The sequence below is a fragment of the Cuculus canorus genome, chromosome 1, assembly GCF_017976375.1.
Source record: "Cuculus canorus isolate bCucCan1 chromosome 1, bCucCan1.pri, whole genome shotgun sequence".
In the NCBI taxonomy this organism is placed as follows: Eukaryota; Metazoa; Chordata; class Aves; order Cuculiformes; family Cuculidae; genus Cuculus; species Cuculus canorus.
In genome coordinates this window covers 207,682,019-207,697,721 of record NC_071401.1, presented here as the reverse complement: position 1 = coordinate 207,697,721, position 15,703 = coordinate 207,682,019, and the positions used below count along the sequence as shown (strand labels likewise).

Sequence of the window (15,703 nt, the reverse complement as noted above, 5' to 3'; positions counted from 1 at the left end):
CTTTTTCCCCCCAGGACCCCCTTTTCCCCCCTCAGGACCCCCTTTTTCCCCCCCAGAACCCTTCTTTCCCCCCTCAGAACCCCCTTTTTCCCCCCGAGGACCCCTTTTTCCCCCCCAGTTCCCCCTTTTCCCCCCCAGTCCCCCCCTTTTCCCCCCAGGACCCCTTTTTCTCCCCCTCAGAACCCCCTTTTAACCCCCCCAGTCCCCCCTTTTTCCCCCCCAATACCCCTTTTTTTGCCCCCAGGACCCCCTTTTCCCCCTCCAATACCCCTTTTTCCCCCCCAGTCCCCCCTTTTCCCCCCCAGTCCCCCCTTTTCCCCCCTCAGGACCCCGTTTTTCCCCCTCAGGACCCCCTTTTTCCCCCCCGAACCCCCTTTTTTCCCCTCAGAACCTCTTTTTCTCCCCCTCAGAACCCCCTTTTATCCCCCCAGACCCCTTTTTCCCCCTCAGTCCCCCCTTTTTCCCCCCCAATACCCCTTTTCCCCCCCCAATACCCCTTTTTTCCCCCCCCAGGACCCCTTTTTTCCCCTCCGTACCCCTTTCCCCCCCCCCCGTACCCCCTTTTTTTCCCCCCCCGCCCCTCACCGAGGGTGGTGACGAGTTCGCGGAGGTCGGGGGGTCCCCCCCCCCGCAGGCACTCGATGGCTTCGAGCACTTCGATGGCGTCCCCGACGCAGCGGCCCAGCGGCGCATCCATGCGGCTCAGCACCGCCGCAGCCCGCAGCCCCAGCTGCGCCCCCACCTCCACCTGCGCACACCACCGGCAGCGCATGCAGCGCCTGCAGCACATGCAGCGGCTGCAGGGCGTGCAGGGGGTGCAGTGGATTTGGGGGTGCAATGGATGCAGTGGGTGCAGCAGCTGCAGGGGTTGCAATGGATGCAGTGAGGGCGGCAGCCGCAGGAGTGGCAGCAGCTGAAGGGGTTGCAGTGGATGCAGTGGGTGCAGCAGCAGCAGGGGGTGCAATGGATGCAGTGGCTGCAGTGGATTTGGGGTTGCAGTGGGTGCGGTGGGCGCAGCAGCTGCAGGAGTGGCAGTAGGCGCAGGGGTTGCAATGGATGCAGAGGGTGCAGTGGATTTGGGGTTGCAGTGGGTGCGGTGGGCGCAGCAGCTGCAGGAGTGGCAGTAGGCGCAGGGGTTGCAATGGATGCAGAGGGTGCAGTGGATTTGGGGTTGCAGTGGATGCAGTGAGGGCGGCAGCTGCAGGGGGTGCAGTGGGTGCAGTGGATGTGGGGTTGCAGTGGGTGCAGCAGCTGCAGGGGGTGCAGTGGGTGCTGTGGCTGCAGTGCATTTGGGGTTGCAATGGATGCAGAGGGCGCAGTGGATATGGCATTGCAGTGGGTGCAGTGGGTGCAGCAGCTGCAGGGGTGGCAGTGAGTGCAGTGGATTTGGGGTTGCAGTGCATGCAGCGAGGGCGGCAGCTGCAGGGGTTGCAATGGATGCTGTGGCTGCAGTGGATTTGGGGTTGCAGTGGATGCAGTGGGTGCAACAGCTGCAGGGGTGGCAATAGGTGCAGGGGTTGCAGTGGATGCAGTGGGCGCAGCAGCTGCAGGAGTGGCAGTAGGCGCAGGGGTTGCAATGAACGCGGTGGGTGCAGTGGATGTGAGGTTGCAGTGGATGCAGTGGGTGCAGCAGCTGCAGGGGGTGCAGTGGATGTGGGGCTGGCGAGAGTTGCAGGGGTCACAGGATCAGGGGGTCACAGGGGTCACAGGGCTCAGGGGTCAAGAGTTGCAGGGGTCACAGGGTCAGGGGGTCACGGGGTCACAGGGGTCACAAGGGACAGAGGGTCACAGGGGTCAGGGGCCACAGGGTCACAGGGGTCAGGGGGTCACAGGGGTCGGGGTCAAGGGTTGCAGGGGTCACAGGGGTCAGGGGTGTCAGGGGTCATGCTGTCACAGGGGTCACAAGGGACAGAGGGTCACAGGGGTCAGGGGTGTCAGGGGCCACAGGGTCATAGGGGTCAGGGGGTCACAGGGGTCACAAGGGTTGGGGTCAAGGGTTGCAGGGGTCCCGGGGGTCAGGGGGTCACAGGGGTCACAAGGGACAGAGGGTCACAGGGGTCAGGGGTGTCAGGGGCCACAGGGTCACAGGGGTCAGGGGGGTCAGGGGGGTCACAGGGGTCGGGGTTAAGGGTTGCAGGGGTCACGGGGTCACAGGGGTCACAGGGTCAGGGGTCACAGGGTGAGGGGTGAGGGGTGACCATGGCGCTGGCGAGGTCACGGGCGCTCTCCTGAGAGGGACTCAGCGCTGCGCGACCGAACTTCACATCGAGAACGAGCGCCGAAAGGCCCTCAACCGCCTTCTTGCTCAGAATGGAGCCTGAGGGGACACCAGCGCCTCTGTCCCCCCCGTCCCCCCCGTCCCCCTCTGTCCCTCTCTGTCCCCCTGTGTGTCCCTCTGTCCCTCTGTGTCCCCCTCTGTCCCCCCATGTGTCCCTCTGTCCCCCCATGTGTCCCCCTGTCCCCCCATGTGTCCCTCTGTCCCCCCATGTGTCCCCCTGTCCCCATACCCCGTCCCCCCCGTCCCCCTCTGTCCCCCCCGTGTCCCCCCCATGTCCCCATGACACATTCCGTGTGTGTCCCCCTGTCCCCCCCGTCCCGATGTCCTCACATCCCCTCTGTCCCTCTGTCCCCGTGTTCCCCTCCATCCCCCCATGTCCCTCACCCCCATGTCCTCTATGTCCTGATGTCCCCCACCCTCATGTCCCCACGTCCCCCCATGTCCCCATGACCCATTCCCCGGATGTCCCCTCTGTCCCCTCTGTCCCTCTCTCCCTCTGTCCCCTCTGTCCCCTCTGTCCCTCTGTCCCTCTGTCCCTCTCTCCCTCTCTCCCTCTGTCCCTCTGTCCCTCTGTCCCCTCTGTCCCTCTGTCCCCTCTGTCCCTCTGTCCCTCTGTCCCCTCTGTCCCTCTGTCCCTCTGTCCCTCTGTCCCTCTGTCCCCTCTGTCCCCTCTGTCCCTCTCTCCCTCTGTCCCTCTGTCCCTCTCTCCCTCTCTCCCTCTGTCCCCTCTGTCCCTCTGTCCCTCTCTCCCTCTGTCCCCTCTGTCCCTCTGTCCCTCTGTCCCTCTGTCCCCTCTGTCCCTCTCTCCCTCTGTCCCTCTGTCCCCTCTGTCCCTCTGTCCCTCTCTCCCTCTCTCCCTCTGTCCCCTCTGTCCCCTCTGTCCCTCTCTCCCTCTCTCCCTCTGTCCCTCTGTCCCTCTCTCCCTCTCTCCCTCTGTCCCTCTGTCCCCTCTGTCCCTCTGTCCCTCTGTCCCTCTCTCCCTCTCTCCCTCTGTCCCTCTGTCCCTCTCTCCCTCTGTCCCTCTGTCCCCTCTGTCCCTCTCTCCCTCTCTCCCTCTGTCCCCTCTGTCCCTCTGTCCCTCTGTCCCCTCTGTCCCCTCTGTCCCTCTGTCCCTCTGTCCCCTCTGTCCCTCTGTCCCTCTGTCCCTCTGTCCCCTCTGTCCCCTCTGTCCCTCTGTCCCTCTGTCCCCTCTGTCCCTCTGTCCCTCTCTCCCTCTGTCCCTCTGTCCCTCTGTCCCTCTCTCCCTCTGTCCCTCTCTCCCTCTGTCCCCCTGTCCCTCTGTCCCCTCTGTCCCCCTGTCCCCCTGTCCCCTCTGTCCCCTCTGTCCCCCTGTCCCTCTGTCCCCGTGTCCGTCTGTCCCTACTGATGATGAGTCCGTCGCAGTCGACGGTTGCGGTCGCGTCGCGCAGTTCGTAGAGGACGCGGTCCGCGGGCGCCAACTCTTCGCTCTGCGCGACGATGCAGCAGCCCACGCGCTCCAGGACGCGCTGCATCTGCCGGAATGCGGCTCCGCATGCGGCTCCACGCATGGCACAAGCGCCTCCCGCACCCCATCCCAATCCTGCATCCCATCGGCGCATTCCACATCCCATTGGCGCATCCCGCATCCCATCAGCTCATCCCGCATCCATCGGCGCATCCCGCATCCCGTGGGCGTATCCTGCATCCCATCGGCACATCCCGCATTCCATTGGCACATTCAGCATCCCATCAGCGCATCCTTGATCCGTGTCCCAATCCCGCATCCCATGCACATCCCGCATCCCATGGGTGCATCCCAATTCCCCATCCCATCACTGCATCCCATGCATTTACCGCATCCCCTCGGCACATCCTGCACTCCACCCACCTCCCATCCCAATCCCACATCCCATTGGCGCATCCCATCCCAATCCTGCATCCTATCCCGATCCCGCATCCCATGCACATCCCGCATCCCATGGGCACATCCCGCATCCCACCCCAATCCCGCATCCCATCACCACATCCCACATCCCATGCACTTAATGCATCCCCTCAGCACATCCCACATTCCATCCCAATCCCACATCCCATCATCACCGGATCCCGCATCCCATGCACTTCCTGCATCCCCTCAGCGCATCCCGCATCCCACCCCAATCCCCCATCCCATGAGCACATCCCGCATCCCATCCCAATCCCACATCCCATCACTGCATCCCATGCTCTTCCCACATCCCATGGGCACCTCCCGCAGCCCATCCCAATTCGGCATTCCCTCAGCGCATCCCACATCCCACCCTGCATCCCATCCCAATCCCATATCCCATGGGCACATCCCCCATCCCATGGGCGCATCCCGCATCCCATCCCAATCCCGCGTCCCATCACTGCATCCCATGCACTTCCCGCATCCCACATCCCATCCCGCATCCCATCCCAATCCTGCATCCCACATCCCATCCCGCATCCCACCCCAATCCCACATCCCATCCCACATCCCATCCCAATCCCACATCCCATCAGCGCATCCCATGCTCTTCCTGCATCCCCTCAGCGCATCCCGCAGCCCATCCTCATCCCACCGCAATCCCGTATCCCATGGGCACATCCCCCATCCCATTGGTGCATCCCACATCCCATCCCAATCCCCCATCCCATTGGTGCATCCCACATCCTATCCCAATCCCCCATCCCATCACTGCATCCCATGCACTTCCCGCATCCCCTTGGTGCATCCTGCACCCCATCCCGCATCCCATCCCAATCCCCCATCCCATCACTGCATCCCATGCTCTTCCCACATCCCCTCAGCGCATCCCTCACCCTATGCACCTCCTGCATCCCATCCCAATCCCCCATCCCATGGGCACATCCCACATCCCATCCCAATCCCGCATCCCATCAGTGCATCCCACACACTTCCCGCATCCCCTTAGCGCATCCCACCCCAATCCCACATCCCATGGGCACATCCCATGCTCTTCCTGCATCCCCTCAGTGCATCCTGCATCCCATGGGCACATCCCGCACCCCATGGGCGCATCCCGCATCCCATCCCAATCCCACGTCCCATCACTGCATCCCATGCTCTTCCCGCATCCGACATCCCATCCCACATCCCATCCCAATCCCCCATCCCATCCTGCATCCCATGCTCTTCCTGCATCCCACATCCCATCCTGCATCCCACCCCAACCCCGCATCCCATGGGCGCATCCCGCATCCCATCCCAATCCCCCATCCCATCACCGCATCCCACGCTCTTCCCACATCCCATGGGCACCTCCCGCATCCCACCCCAATCCCGCATCCCCTCAGCGCATCCCACATCCCACCCTGCATCCCACCCCAATCCCGCATCCCATCACCACATCCCACGCTCTTCCTGCATCCCCTCAGTGCATCCCGCATCCCGTCCCAATCCCGCATCCCATGGGCACATCCCACACCCCATGGGCGCATCCCGCATCCCATCCCAATCCCGCGTCCCATCACTGCATCCCATGCACCTCCCGCATCCCTTCAGCGCATCCCACATCCCATCACCGCATCCCACATCCCATGGGCACATCCCGCATCCCACCCCAATCCCGCATCCCATCCCACATCCCGTCGACACATCCCACATCCCATTGGCACATCCCCCATCCCGTGCCCATCCCATATCCCATGGGCACATCCCACATCCCACATCCCACCCCAATCCCACATCCCCTCACTGCATCCCACGCTCTTCCTGCATCCCATGGGCACATCCCACATCCCATCCCATCCCCCATCCCATCACCGCATCCCATGCTCTTCCTGCATCCCCTCGGCGCATCCTGCAGCCCATCCTGCATCCAACCCCAATCCCACATCCCATGGACACATCCTGCATCCCATCCCAATTCTGCATCCCCTCGGCACATCCCGCATCCCATCCCCATCCCGCATCCCATCAGCGCATCCCACATCCCATCCTGCATCCCATCCCAATCCCGCATCCCATCACCGCATGCCATGCTCTTCCCGCATCCCCTCAGCGCATCCCGCATCCCATCCATCCCACATCCCATCCCAATCCCCCATCCCATCACTGCATCCCATGCTCTTCCCGCATCCCATGGGCGCATCCCGCATCCCATCCCAATCCCCCATCCCATGGGCACATCCCACATCCCATCTCAATCCCACGTCCCATCACTGCATCCCATGCTCTTCCGGCATCCCACATCCCATCCCGCATCCCATCCCAATCCCACGTCCCATCACCGCATCCCATGCACTTCCCGCATCCCCTCAGCGCATCCCTCACCCTATGCACCTCCTGCATCCCATCCCAATCCCCCATCCCATGGGTGCATCCCATGCTCTTCCCGCATCCCCTCGGCGCATCCCACGCCCCATCCTGCATCCCACCCCAATCCTGCATCCCATGGGCAAATCCCACATCCCATCCCAATCCCGCATCCCATCACTGCATCCCATGCACTTCCTGCATCCCCTCAGCGCATCCCTCACCCTATGCACCTCCTGCATCCCATCCCAATCCCGCATCCCATGGGCACATTCCACATCCCATCCCAGTCCCGCATCCCACATCCCATCCTGCATCCCATCCCAATGCTGCATCCCATCACCGCATCCCACACCCTATGCACATCCTGCATCCCCTCAGCGCATCCCGCATCCCATCCCAATCCCGCATCCCACATCCCATCCCGCATCCCATCCCAATGCCGCATCCCATCACCGCATCCCATGCTCTTCCCGCGTCCCATGGGCACCTCCCGCAGCCCACCCCAATCCCCCATCCCATCCCGTATCCCAATCCCGTATCCCATCCCATATCCCGTATCCCGCATGGTCACCTCTGGGGCGCTGAGGTGGACGCGGAACCCGGGAATGGCCTCGAGTTTGTCCAACGTCCCCCCGGTGTGGCCCAGGGAGCGCCCGCTCACCATCGGCACCTGCGCAGCAACGCACGCAATGACGATGCGGCACCGGATGCGGCGGATGCACTCTTTGCAGGGAACGCAGGGAGTGCTGCGGGTGCAGCGTTTGCAGCAGATGCAGCGCTTGCAGGGGGTGCAGCGGGAGCTGTGTTTGCAGCAGATGCAGCATTTGGGGGACCTGCAGCGCATACACTCCTTGCAGGGGATGCAGGGAGTGCTGCGGGTGCAGCGTTTGCAGCAGATGCAGCACTTGCAGGGGATGCAGCAGATGCGGTGTTTGCAGCGGGTGCAGCGTTTGGGGGACCTGCAGCGCATACACTCCTTGCAGGGGATGCAGGGAGTGCTGCAGGGGCAGCGTTTGCAGCAGATGCTGCGTTTGCAGGGGATGCAGCAGATGCTGTATTATGCAGTGGATGCTGTGTTTGACGCGGATGCAGCGGGAGCAGCAGATGCAGTGTTTGCAGCAGATGCAGGAGATGCAGCAGATACTAAGGGGCAGTGGGTGCTGCGGGTGCAGCGCTTGCAGCAGATACAGTGTCTGCAGTGGGTGCAGTGGATGCAGTGTTTGCAGCAGATGCAGAGAATGCAGCGGATGCACCAGGTGCAATGGGTGCCATGTTTGCGGCAGATGCAGCAGATGCAGTATTTGCAGCGGGGTGAACTGTTTGCAGGGGATGCAGTGTTGGCAGCTGATGCAGTGGGTGCTGTGTCTGCAGGGGATGCAGCGGATGCAGCGTTTGCAGCGGATGCAGGGGGAGCTGTGTTTGCAGCGGATGCACTCTTTGCAGGCGATGCAGGGGGTGCTGCAAGTGCAGCGTTTGCAGAAGATGCGGCACTTGCAGAGGGTGCAGCAGATGCGGTGTTTGCAGCAGATGCAGAGGACACAGCGGGTGCAGTGTTTGCAGTGGGTGCTGTGTTTGCAGCAGATGCAGCATTTGCAGCAGGTGCAGTGGATGCTGTGTTTGCTGCGGGTGCAGCGGGAGCAGCAGATGCAGTGTTTGCAGCAGATGCAGGGGCTGCAGCAGATGCGGTGTTTGTAGCAGATGCAGAGAATGCAGCAGGTGCAGCTTTTGGGGGACCTGCAGCGCATGCACTCTTTGCAGGGGATGCAGGGAGTGCTGGTGATGCGGCGGATGCAGCAGATGCAGCGTTTGCAGTGGCCACAGTGTTTGCAGGGGGTGCAGCAGATGCTGTGTTTGCAGTGGGTGCAGCGGATGCAGCGTTTGCAGCGGATGCAGCGGACACAGCGGTTGCAGCGGATGCAGCGGATGCAGCAGATGCAGCAGTTACAGTGTTTGCACCATTTGCACCGTTTGCACCGTTTCCACCATTTGCACCGTTTCCACCGTTTGCACCGTTTGCACCATTTGCACCGTTTGCCCCGTTTGCACCGTTTGCACCGTTTGCACCATTTCCACCATTTGCACCGTTTGCACCATTTGCACCGTTTCCACCATTTGCACCATTTGCACCGTTTGCACCATTTACACCATTTGCACCGTTTGCACCGTTTGCACCGTTTGCACCGTTTGCACCGTTTGCACTGTTTGCACCGTTTGCACCGTTTGCACTGTTTGCACCATTTGCACCGTTTGCACCGTTTGCACCGTTTACACCGTTTGCACCGTTTGCACCATTTGCACCGTTTGCACCATTTACACCATTTGCACCATTTGCACCGTTTACACCGTTTGCACCGTTTGCACCGTTTGCACCGTTTACACCGTTTGCACCGTTTGCACCATTTACACCATTTGCACCATTTGCACCGTTTGCACCATTTGCACCATTTACACCGTTTGCACCGTTTGCACCGTTTCCACCATTTGCACCGTTTTCACCGTTTCCACCGTTTGCACCATTTGCACCGTTTGCACCATTTACACCATTTGCACCATTTGCACCGTTTGCACCGTTTGCACCGTTTGCACCATTTGCACCGTTTGCACCGTTTGCACCGTTTGCACCGTTTGCACCATTTGCACCGTTTGCACCGTTTCCACCATTTACACCATTTGCACCGTTTGCACCGTTTCCACCATTTGCACCGTTTGCACCGTTTGCACCATTTGCACCGTTTCCACCATTTGCACCGTTTGCACCGTTTGCACCGTTTGCACCGTTTGCACCATTTCCACCATTTGCACCGTTTGCACCATTTGCACCGTTTGCACCATTTGCACCGTTTGCACCATTTACACCGTTTGCACCGTTTACACCGTTTGCACCATTTGCACCATTTGCACCGTTTACACCATTTGCACCATTTGCACCATTTGCACCGTTTGCACCGTTTGCACCATTTCCACCATTTGCACCATTTGCACCGTTTCCACCATTTGCACCATTTGCACCGTTTGCACCGTTTGCACCATTTGCACCGTTTGCACCGTTTGCACCGTTTGCACCGTTTGCACCATTTGCACCGTTTGCACCATTTGCTCCATTTGCTCCATTTACACCGTTTCCACCATTTGCACCGTTTGCACCATTTGCTCCATTTGCACCGTTTGCACCGTTTCCACTGTTCGCACCATTTGCACCGTTTGCACCGTTTCCACTGTTCGCACCATTTGCACCGTTTGCACCGTTTGCACCGTTTGCACCATTTGCACCATTTCCACCGTTTGCACCATTTACACCATTTGCACCATTTGCACCGTTTGCACCGTTTACACCATTTGCACCGTTTCCACCGTTTGCACCATTTGCACCGTTTGCACCATTTACACCATTTGCACCATTTACACCGTTTGCACCATTTGCTCCATTTGCTCCATTTACACCGTTTGCACCGTTTCCACCATTTGCACCGTTTGCACCATTTCCACCATTTGCACCATTTCCACCGTTTGCACCGTTTCCACCATTTCCACCCTTTGCACCATTTGCAGCGTTTGCACCCTTTGCACCGTTTGCACCATTTGCACCGTTCACACCGTTTGCACCATTTACACCATTTGCACCGTTTGCAGCGTTTGCACCGTTCACACCGTTTGCACCGTTCGCAGCGTTTGCACCGTTCACACCGTTCGCAGCGTTCGCAGCGTTTGCAGCGTTTGCACCGTTCGCAGCGTTTGCAGTGTCGGCTGTCGCGAGGCTCTGACCTTGGCGCCGAGGGCGGCTATCGCGGGGCCGAGCACGAGGCTGACTTTGTCGCCGACACCGCCCGTGGAGTGTTTGTCGAGCGCCGTCCACCCCCGCGGCCACTGCAGAGCCCGCGACGGCGCCGCCATCGCCCGCGACAGCGCCGCCGCCTCCGCGCGGCTCAACCCCCGCAGGCGGCACGACAGCAGCAGCGCCCCTGCGACAGTCGCGACAGTGACCCCGACAGGGCGACAGCGACAGTAACGGCGACAGTGACAGCGACAGTCGCGATAGTGACCCCGACAGGGCGACAGCGACAGCGACAGCGACAGTAACGGCGACAGTGACAGCGACAGAAGCGACAGTGACAGCGACAGTCGCGACAGTGACACTGACAGCGACAGTGACAGTGACAATGACATTAATGGCGACAGTGACAGTGACAGTCGCGACAGTGACCACCACAGAGACAGCGACAGTGACAGTGACACCATCTCTCCCTCTGTCCCTCTGTCCCTCTCTCCCTCTGTCCCTCTGTCCCCTCTGTCCCTCTGTCCCCTCTGTCCCTCTCTCCCTCTGTCCCTCTGTCCCTCTGTCCCTCTCTCCCTCTGTCCCTCTGTCCCTCTCTCCCTCTGTCCCTCTGTCCCCTCTGTCCCTCTGTCCCTCTGTCCCTCTGTCCCTCTGTCCCTCTCTCCCTCTGTCCCTCTGTCCCTCTGTCCCCTCTGTCCCTCTGTCCCTCTGTCCCTCTCTCCCTCTGTCCCTCTCTCCCTCTGTCCCTCTGTCCCTCTCTCCCTCTGTCCCTCTGTCCCTCTGTCCCCTCTGTCCCTCTGTCCCTCTCTCCCTCTGTCCCTCTGTCCCTCTGTCCCTCTGTCCCTCTGTCCCCTCTGTCCCTCTGTCCCTCTCTCCCTCTGTCCCTCTGTCCCCTCTGTCCCTCTCTCCCTCTCTCCCTCTGTCCCTCTGTCCCTCTGTCCCTCTGTCCCTCTGTCCCTCTGTCCCTCTGTCCCTCTGTCCCTCTCTCCCTCTCTCCCTCTGTCCCTCTGTCCCTCTGTCCCTCTGTCCCTCTCTCCCTCTCTCCCTCTGTCCCCTCTGTCCCCTCTGTCCCTCTGTCCCTCTCTCCCTCTCTCCCTCTGTCCCTCTGTCCCTCTGTCCCTCTGTCCCTCTGTCCCCTCTGTCCCTCTGTCCCTCTCTCTCTCTCTCCCTCTGTCCCTCTGTCCCTCTGTCCCTCTGTCCCCTCTGTCCCTCTGTCCCTCTGTCCCTCTCTCCCTCTGTCCCTCTGTCCCTCTGTCCCTCTCTCCCTCTCTCCCTCTGTCCCCTCTGTCCCTCTGTCCCTCTGTCCCTCTGTCCCTCTGTCCCCTCTGTCCCTCTGTCCCCTCTCTCCCTCTGTCCCTCTGTCCCTCTGTCCCCTCTGTCCCCCTGTCCCTCTGTCCCCTCTGTCCCTCTGTCCCTCTGTCCCTCTGTCCCCTCTGTCCCCCTGTCCCTCTGTCCCCTCTGTCCCTCTGTCCCTCTGTCCCTCTCTCCCTCTGTCCCTCTGTCCCCTCTGTCCCTCTGTCCCCTCTGTCCCTCTCTCCCTCTCTCCCTCTCTCCCTCTGTCCCTCTGTCCCCTCTGTCCCTCTGTCCCTCTGTCCCTCTCTCCCTCTGTCCCTCTGTCCCCTCTGTCCCTCTGTCCCTCTGTCCCTCTCTCCCTCTCTCCCTCTGTCCCTCTGTCCCTCTGTCCCTCTGTCCCTCTGTCCCTCTGTCCCCTCTGTCCCTCTCTCCCTCTCTCCCTCTCTCCCTCTGTCCCCTCTGTCCCTCTGTCCCTCTGTCCCTCTGTCCCTCTGTCCCTCTCTCCCTCTCTCCCTCTGTCCCCTCTGTCCCTCTGTCCCTCTGTCCCTCTGTCCCTCTGTCCCCTCTCTCCCTCTGTCCCTCTGTCCCCTCTGTCCCTCTGTCCCCTCTGTCCCCTCTGTCCCTCTCTCCCTCTGTCCCTCTGTCCCTCTGTCCCTCTGTCCCCTCTGTCCCTCTGTCCCTCTGTCCCTCTGTCCCTCTCTCCCTCTGTCCCTCTGTCCCTCTGTCCCTCTCTCCCTCTCTCCCTCTGTCCCTCTGTCCCTCTGTCCCTCTGTCCCTCTGTCCCTCTGTCCCCTCTGTCCCTCTCTCCCTCTGTCCCTCTGTCCCCTCTGTCCCCTCTGTCCCTCTGTCCCTCTGTCCCTCTGTCCCTCTCTCCCTCTGTCCCTCTGTCCCTCTGTCCCTCTGTCCCCTCTGTCCCTCTCTCCCTCTGTCCCCTCTCTCCCTCTGTCCCTCTGTCCCCTCTGTCCCTCTGTCCCCTCTGTCCCCTCTGTCCCTCTCTCCCTCTGTCCCTCTGTCCCTCTGTCCCTCTGTCCCCTCTGTCCCTCTGTCCCTCTGTCCCTCTCTCCCTCTGTCCCTCTGTCCCTCTGTCCCTCTCTCCCTCTCTCCCTCTCTCCCTCTGTCCCCTCTGTCCCTCTGTCCCTCTGTCCCTCTGTCCCTCTGTCCCCTCTGTCCCTCTCTCCCTCTGTCCCTCTGTCCCCTCTGTCCCTCTGTCCCTCTGTCCCTCTGTCCCTCTGTCCCCTCTCTCCCTCTGTCCCTCTGTCCCTCTGTCCCTCTGTCCCCTCTCTCCCTCTGTCCCTCTCTCCCTCTCTCCCTCTGTCCCCTCTGTCCCTCTGTCCCTCTGTCCCTCTGTCCCCTCTGTCCCTCTCTCCCTCTGTCCCTCTGTCCCTCTCTCCCTCTGTCCCTCTGTCCCCTCTCTCCCTCTGTCCCTCTGTCCCTCTGTCCCCTCTGTCCCCCTGTCCCTCTGTCCCCTCTGTCCCTCTGTCCCTCTGTCCCTCTGTCCCCTCTGTCCCCCTGTCCCTCTGTCCCCTCTGTCCCTCTGTCCCTCTGTCCCTCTCTCCCTCTGTCCCTCTGTCCCCTCTGTCCCTCTGTCCCCTCTGTCCCTCTCTCCCTCTCTCCCTCTCTCCCTCTGTCCCTCTGTCCCCTCTGTCCCTCTGTCCCTCTGTCCCTCTCTCCCTCTGTCCCTCTGTCCCCTCTGTCCCTCTGTCCCTCTGTCCCTCTGTCCCTCTCTCCCTCTGTCCCTCTGTCCCTCTGTCCCTCTGTCCCTCTGTCCCTCTGTCCCCTCTGTCCCTCTCTCCCTCTCTCCCTCTGTCCCTCTGTCCCTCTGTCCCCTCTGTCCCTCTGTCCCTCTGTCCCTCTCTCCCTCTGTCCCTCTGTCCCCTCTGTCCCTCTGTCCCTCTGTCCCTCTGTCCCTCTCTCCCTCTGTCCCCTCTGTCCCTCTGTCCCTCTGTCCCTCTGTCCCTCTCTCCCTCTCTCCCTCTCTCCCTCTGTCCCTCTGTCCCCTCTGTCCCTCTGTCCCTCTGTCCCTCTCTCCCTCTGTCCCTCTGTCCCCTCTGTCCCTCTGTCCCTCTGTCCCTCTGTCCCTCTCTCCCTCTGTCCCCTCTGTCCCTCTGTCCCTCTGTCCCTCTGTCCCTCTGTCCCTCTCTCCCTCTCTCCCTCTGTCCCCTCTGTCCCTCTGTCCCTCTGTCCCTCTGTCCCTCTGTCCCCTCTCTCCCTCTGTCCCTCTGTCCCCTCTGTCCCTCTGTCCCCTCTGTCCCCTCTGTCCCTCTCTCCCTCTGTCCCTCTGTCCCTCTGTCCCTCTGTCCCCTCTGTCCCTCTGTCCCTCTGTCCCTCTCTCCCTCTGTCCCTCTGTCCCTCTGTCCCTCTCTCCCTCTCTCCCTCTGTCCCCTCTGTCCCTCTGTCCCTCTGTCCCTCTGTCCCTCTCTCCCTCTGTCCCTCTGTCCCTCTGTCCCTCTGTCCCTCTGTCCCTCTGTCCCCTCTGTCCCTCTCTCCCTCTGTCCCCTCTCTCCCTCTGTCCCTCTGTCCCCTCTGTCCCTCTGTCCCCTCTGTCCCCTCTGTCCCTCTCTCCCTCTGTCCCTCTGTCCCTCTGTCCCTCTGTCCCCTCTGTCCCTCTGTCCCTCTGTCCCTCTCTCCCTCTGTCCCTCTGTCCCTCTGTCCCTCTCTCCCTCTCTCCCTCTCTCCCTCTGTCCCCTCTGTCCCTCTGTCCCTCTGTCCCTCTGTCCCTCTGTCCCCTCTGTCCCTCTCTCCCTCTGTCCCTCTGTCCCCTCTGTCCCTCTGTCCCTCTGTCCCTCTGTCCCTCTGTCCCCTCTCTCCCTCTGTCCCTCTGTCCCTCTGTCCCCTCTGTCCCTCTGTCCCTCTGTCCCTCTCTCCCTCTGTCCCTCTCTCCCTCTCTCCCTCTGTCCCCTCTGTCCCTCTGTCCCCTCTGTCCCTCTCTCCCTCTGTCCCTCTGTCCCTCTCTCCCTCTGTCCCTCTGTCCCCTCTCTCCCTCTGTCCCTCTGTCCCTCTGTCCCCTCTGTCCCTCTGTCCCTCTCTCCCTCTGTCCCTCTGTCCCCTCTGTCCCTCTGTCCCTCTGTCCCTCTCTCCCTCTGTCCCTCTGTCCCTCTGTCCCCTCTGTCCCCTCTGTCCCTCTGTCCCTCTGTCCCTCTGTCCCCTCTGTCCCTCTGTCCCTCTGTCCCTCTGTCCCCTCTGTCCCCTCTGTCCCTCTGTCCCTCTGTCCCTCTGTCCCCTCTGTCCCTCTGTCCCCTCTGTCCCTCTGTCCCCTCTGTCCCTCTCTCCCTCTCTCCCTCTCTCCCTCTGTCCCTCTGTCCCCTCTGTCCCTCTGTCCCTCTCTCCCTCTGTCCCTCTGTCCCTCTGTCCCCTCTGTCCCTCTGTCCCTCTGTCCCTCTCTCCCTCTGTCCCTCTGTCCCTCTGTCCCTCTGTCCCTCTGTCCCCTCTGTCCCTCTGTCCCTCTGTCCCCTCTGTCCCTCTGTCCCTCTGTCCCTCTGTCCGTACCGATCTGTCCCTCCCGGACGGTTCCGGTGAGGACTCCATGGATGAACCTCTCCATCTCCTCCTCCCGCAGTTCTTCTCCGTCGCGTTTCTTACGGATGAGTTCCACCATCCACGGCGCGGTGGCCATCGCGGGGACAGCCCGGGAGGTCACCTGGAGGTCAGGAGGTCCTGGAGGTCACCTGGAGGTCAGGAGGTCCTGGAGATCCAGAAGGTGGTCCTGGAGGTCACCTGGGGATCAGGAGGTCCTGGAGATCCAGAAGGTGGTCCTGGAGGTCACCTGGAGGTCAGGAGGTCCTGGAGATCCAGAATGGGGTCCTGGAGGTCACCTGGGGATCAGGAGGTCCTGGAGATCCAGAAGGTGGTCCTGGAGGTCACCTGGAGATCAGGGGGTCCTGGAGATCCAGAAAGTGGTCCTGGAGGTCACCTGGGGATCAGGAGGTCCTGGAGATCCAGAAGGTGGTCCCGGAGGTCACCTGGAGATCAGGAGGTCCTGGAGATCCAGAAGGTGGTGCTGGAGGTCACCTGGGGATCAGGAGGTCCTGGGGGTCACCTGGGGATCAGGAGGTCCTGGAGATCCAACCCTGGTCCTGGAGGTCACCTGGGGATCAGGGGGTCCTGGAGATCCAGA

General features: G+C 61.7%; 1 protein-coding gene across 1 annotated transcript; it reads right to left on the bottom strand.

Annotated features, from left to right (window-relative positions):
- Positions 1–322: 322 nt before the first annotated feature.
- TYMP (thymidine phosphorylase) lies at positions 323–15,425 on the bottom strand. The gene is made up of 7 exons (XM_054069422.1): positions 15,076–15,425; positions 10,287–10,483; positions 7,096–7,194; positions 3,642–3,771; positions 2,199–2,317; positions 586–748; positions 323–342 (listed from the first exon to the last, which is right to left on the bottom strand). The coding sequence occupies exons 1-7, from the start codon at positions 15,200–15,202 to the stop codon at positions 323–325; spliced, it is 855 nt and encodes a 284-aa protein (XP_053925397.1). The 5' UTR covers positions 15,203–15,425.
- Between the last annotated feature and the right edge of the window lie 278 nt (positions 15,426–15,703).

Bases quoted from the DNA above. Each gene is read 5' to 3' on its own strand.
- TYMP (XM_054069422.1), bottom strand. From the start codon at position 15,202: ATGGCCACCGCGCCGTGGATGGTGGAACTCATCCGTAAGAAACGCGAC. The intron at 2,318-3,641 runs GTAGGGACAGAC...GTGTCCCCTCAG, and splicing joins CTGCGACGGACTCATCATCA to GCTCCATTCTGAGCAAGAAG. The intron at 749-2,198 runs GTCACCCCTCAC...TGGTGTGCGCAG, and splicing joins GTGACCTCGCCAGCGCCATG to GTGGAGGTGGGGGCGCAGCT.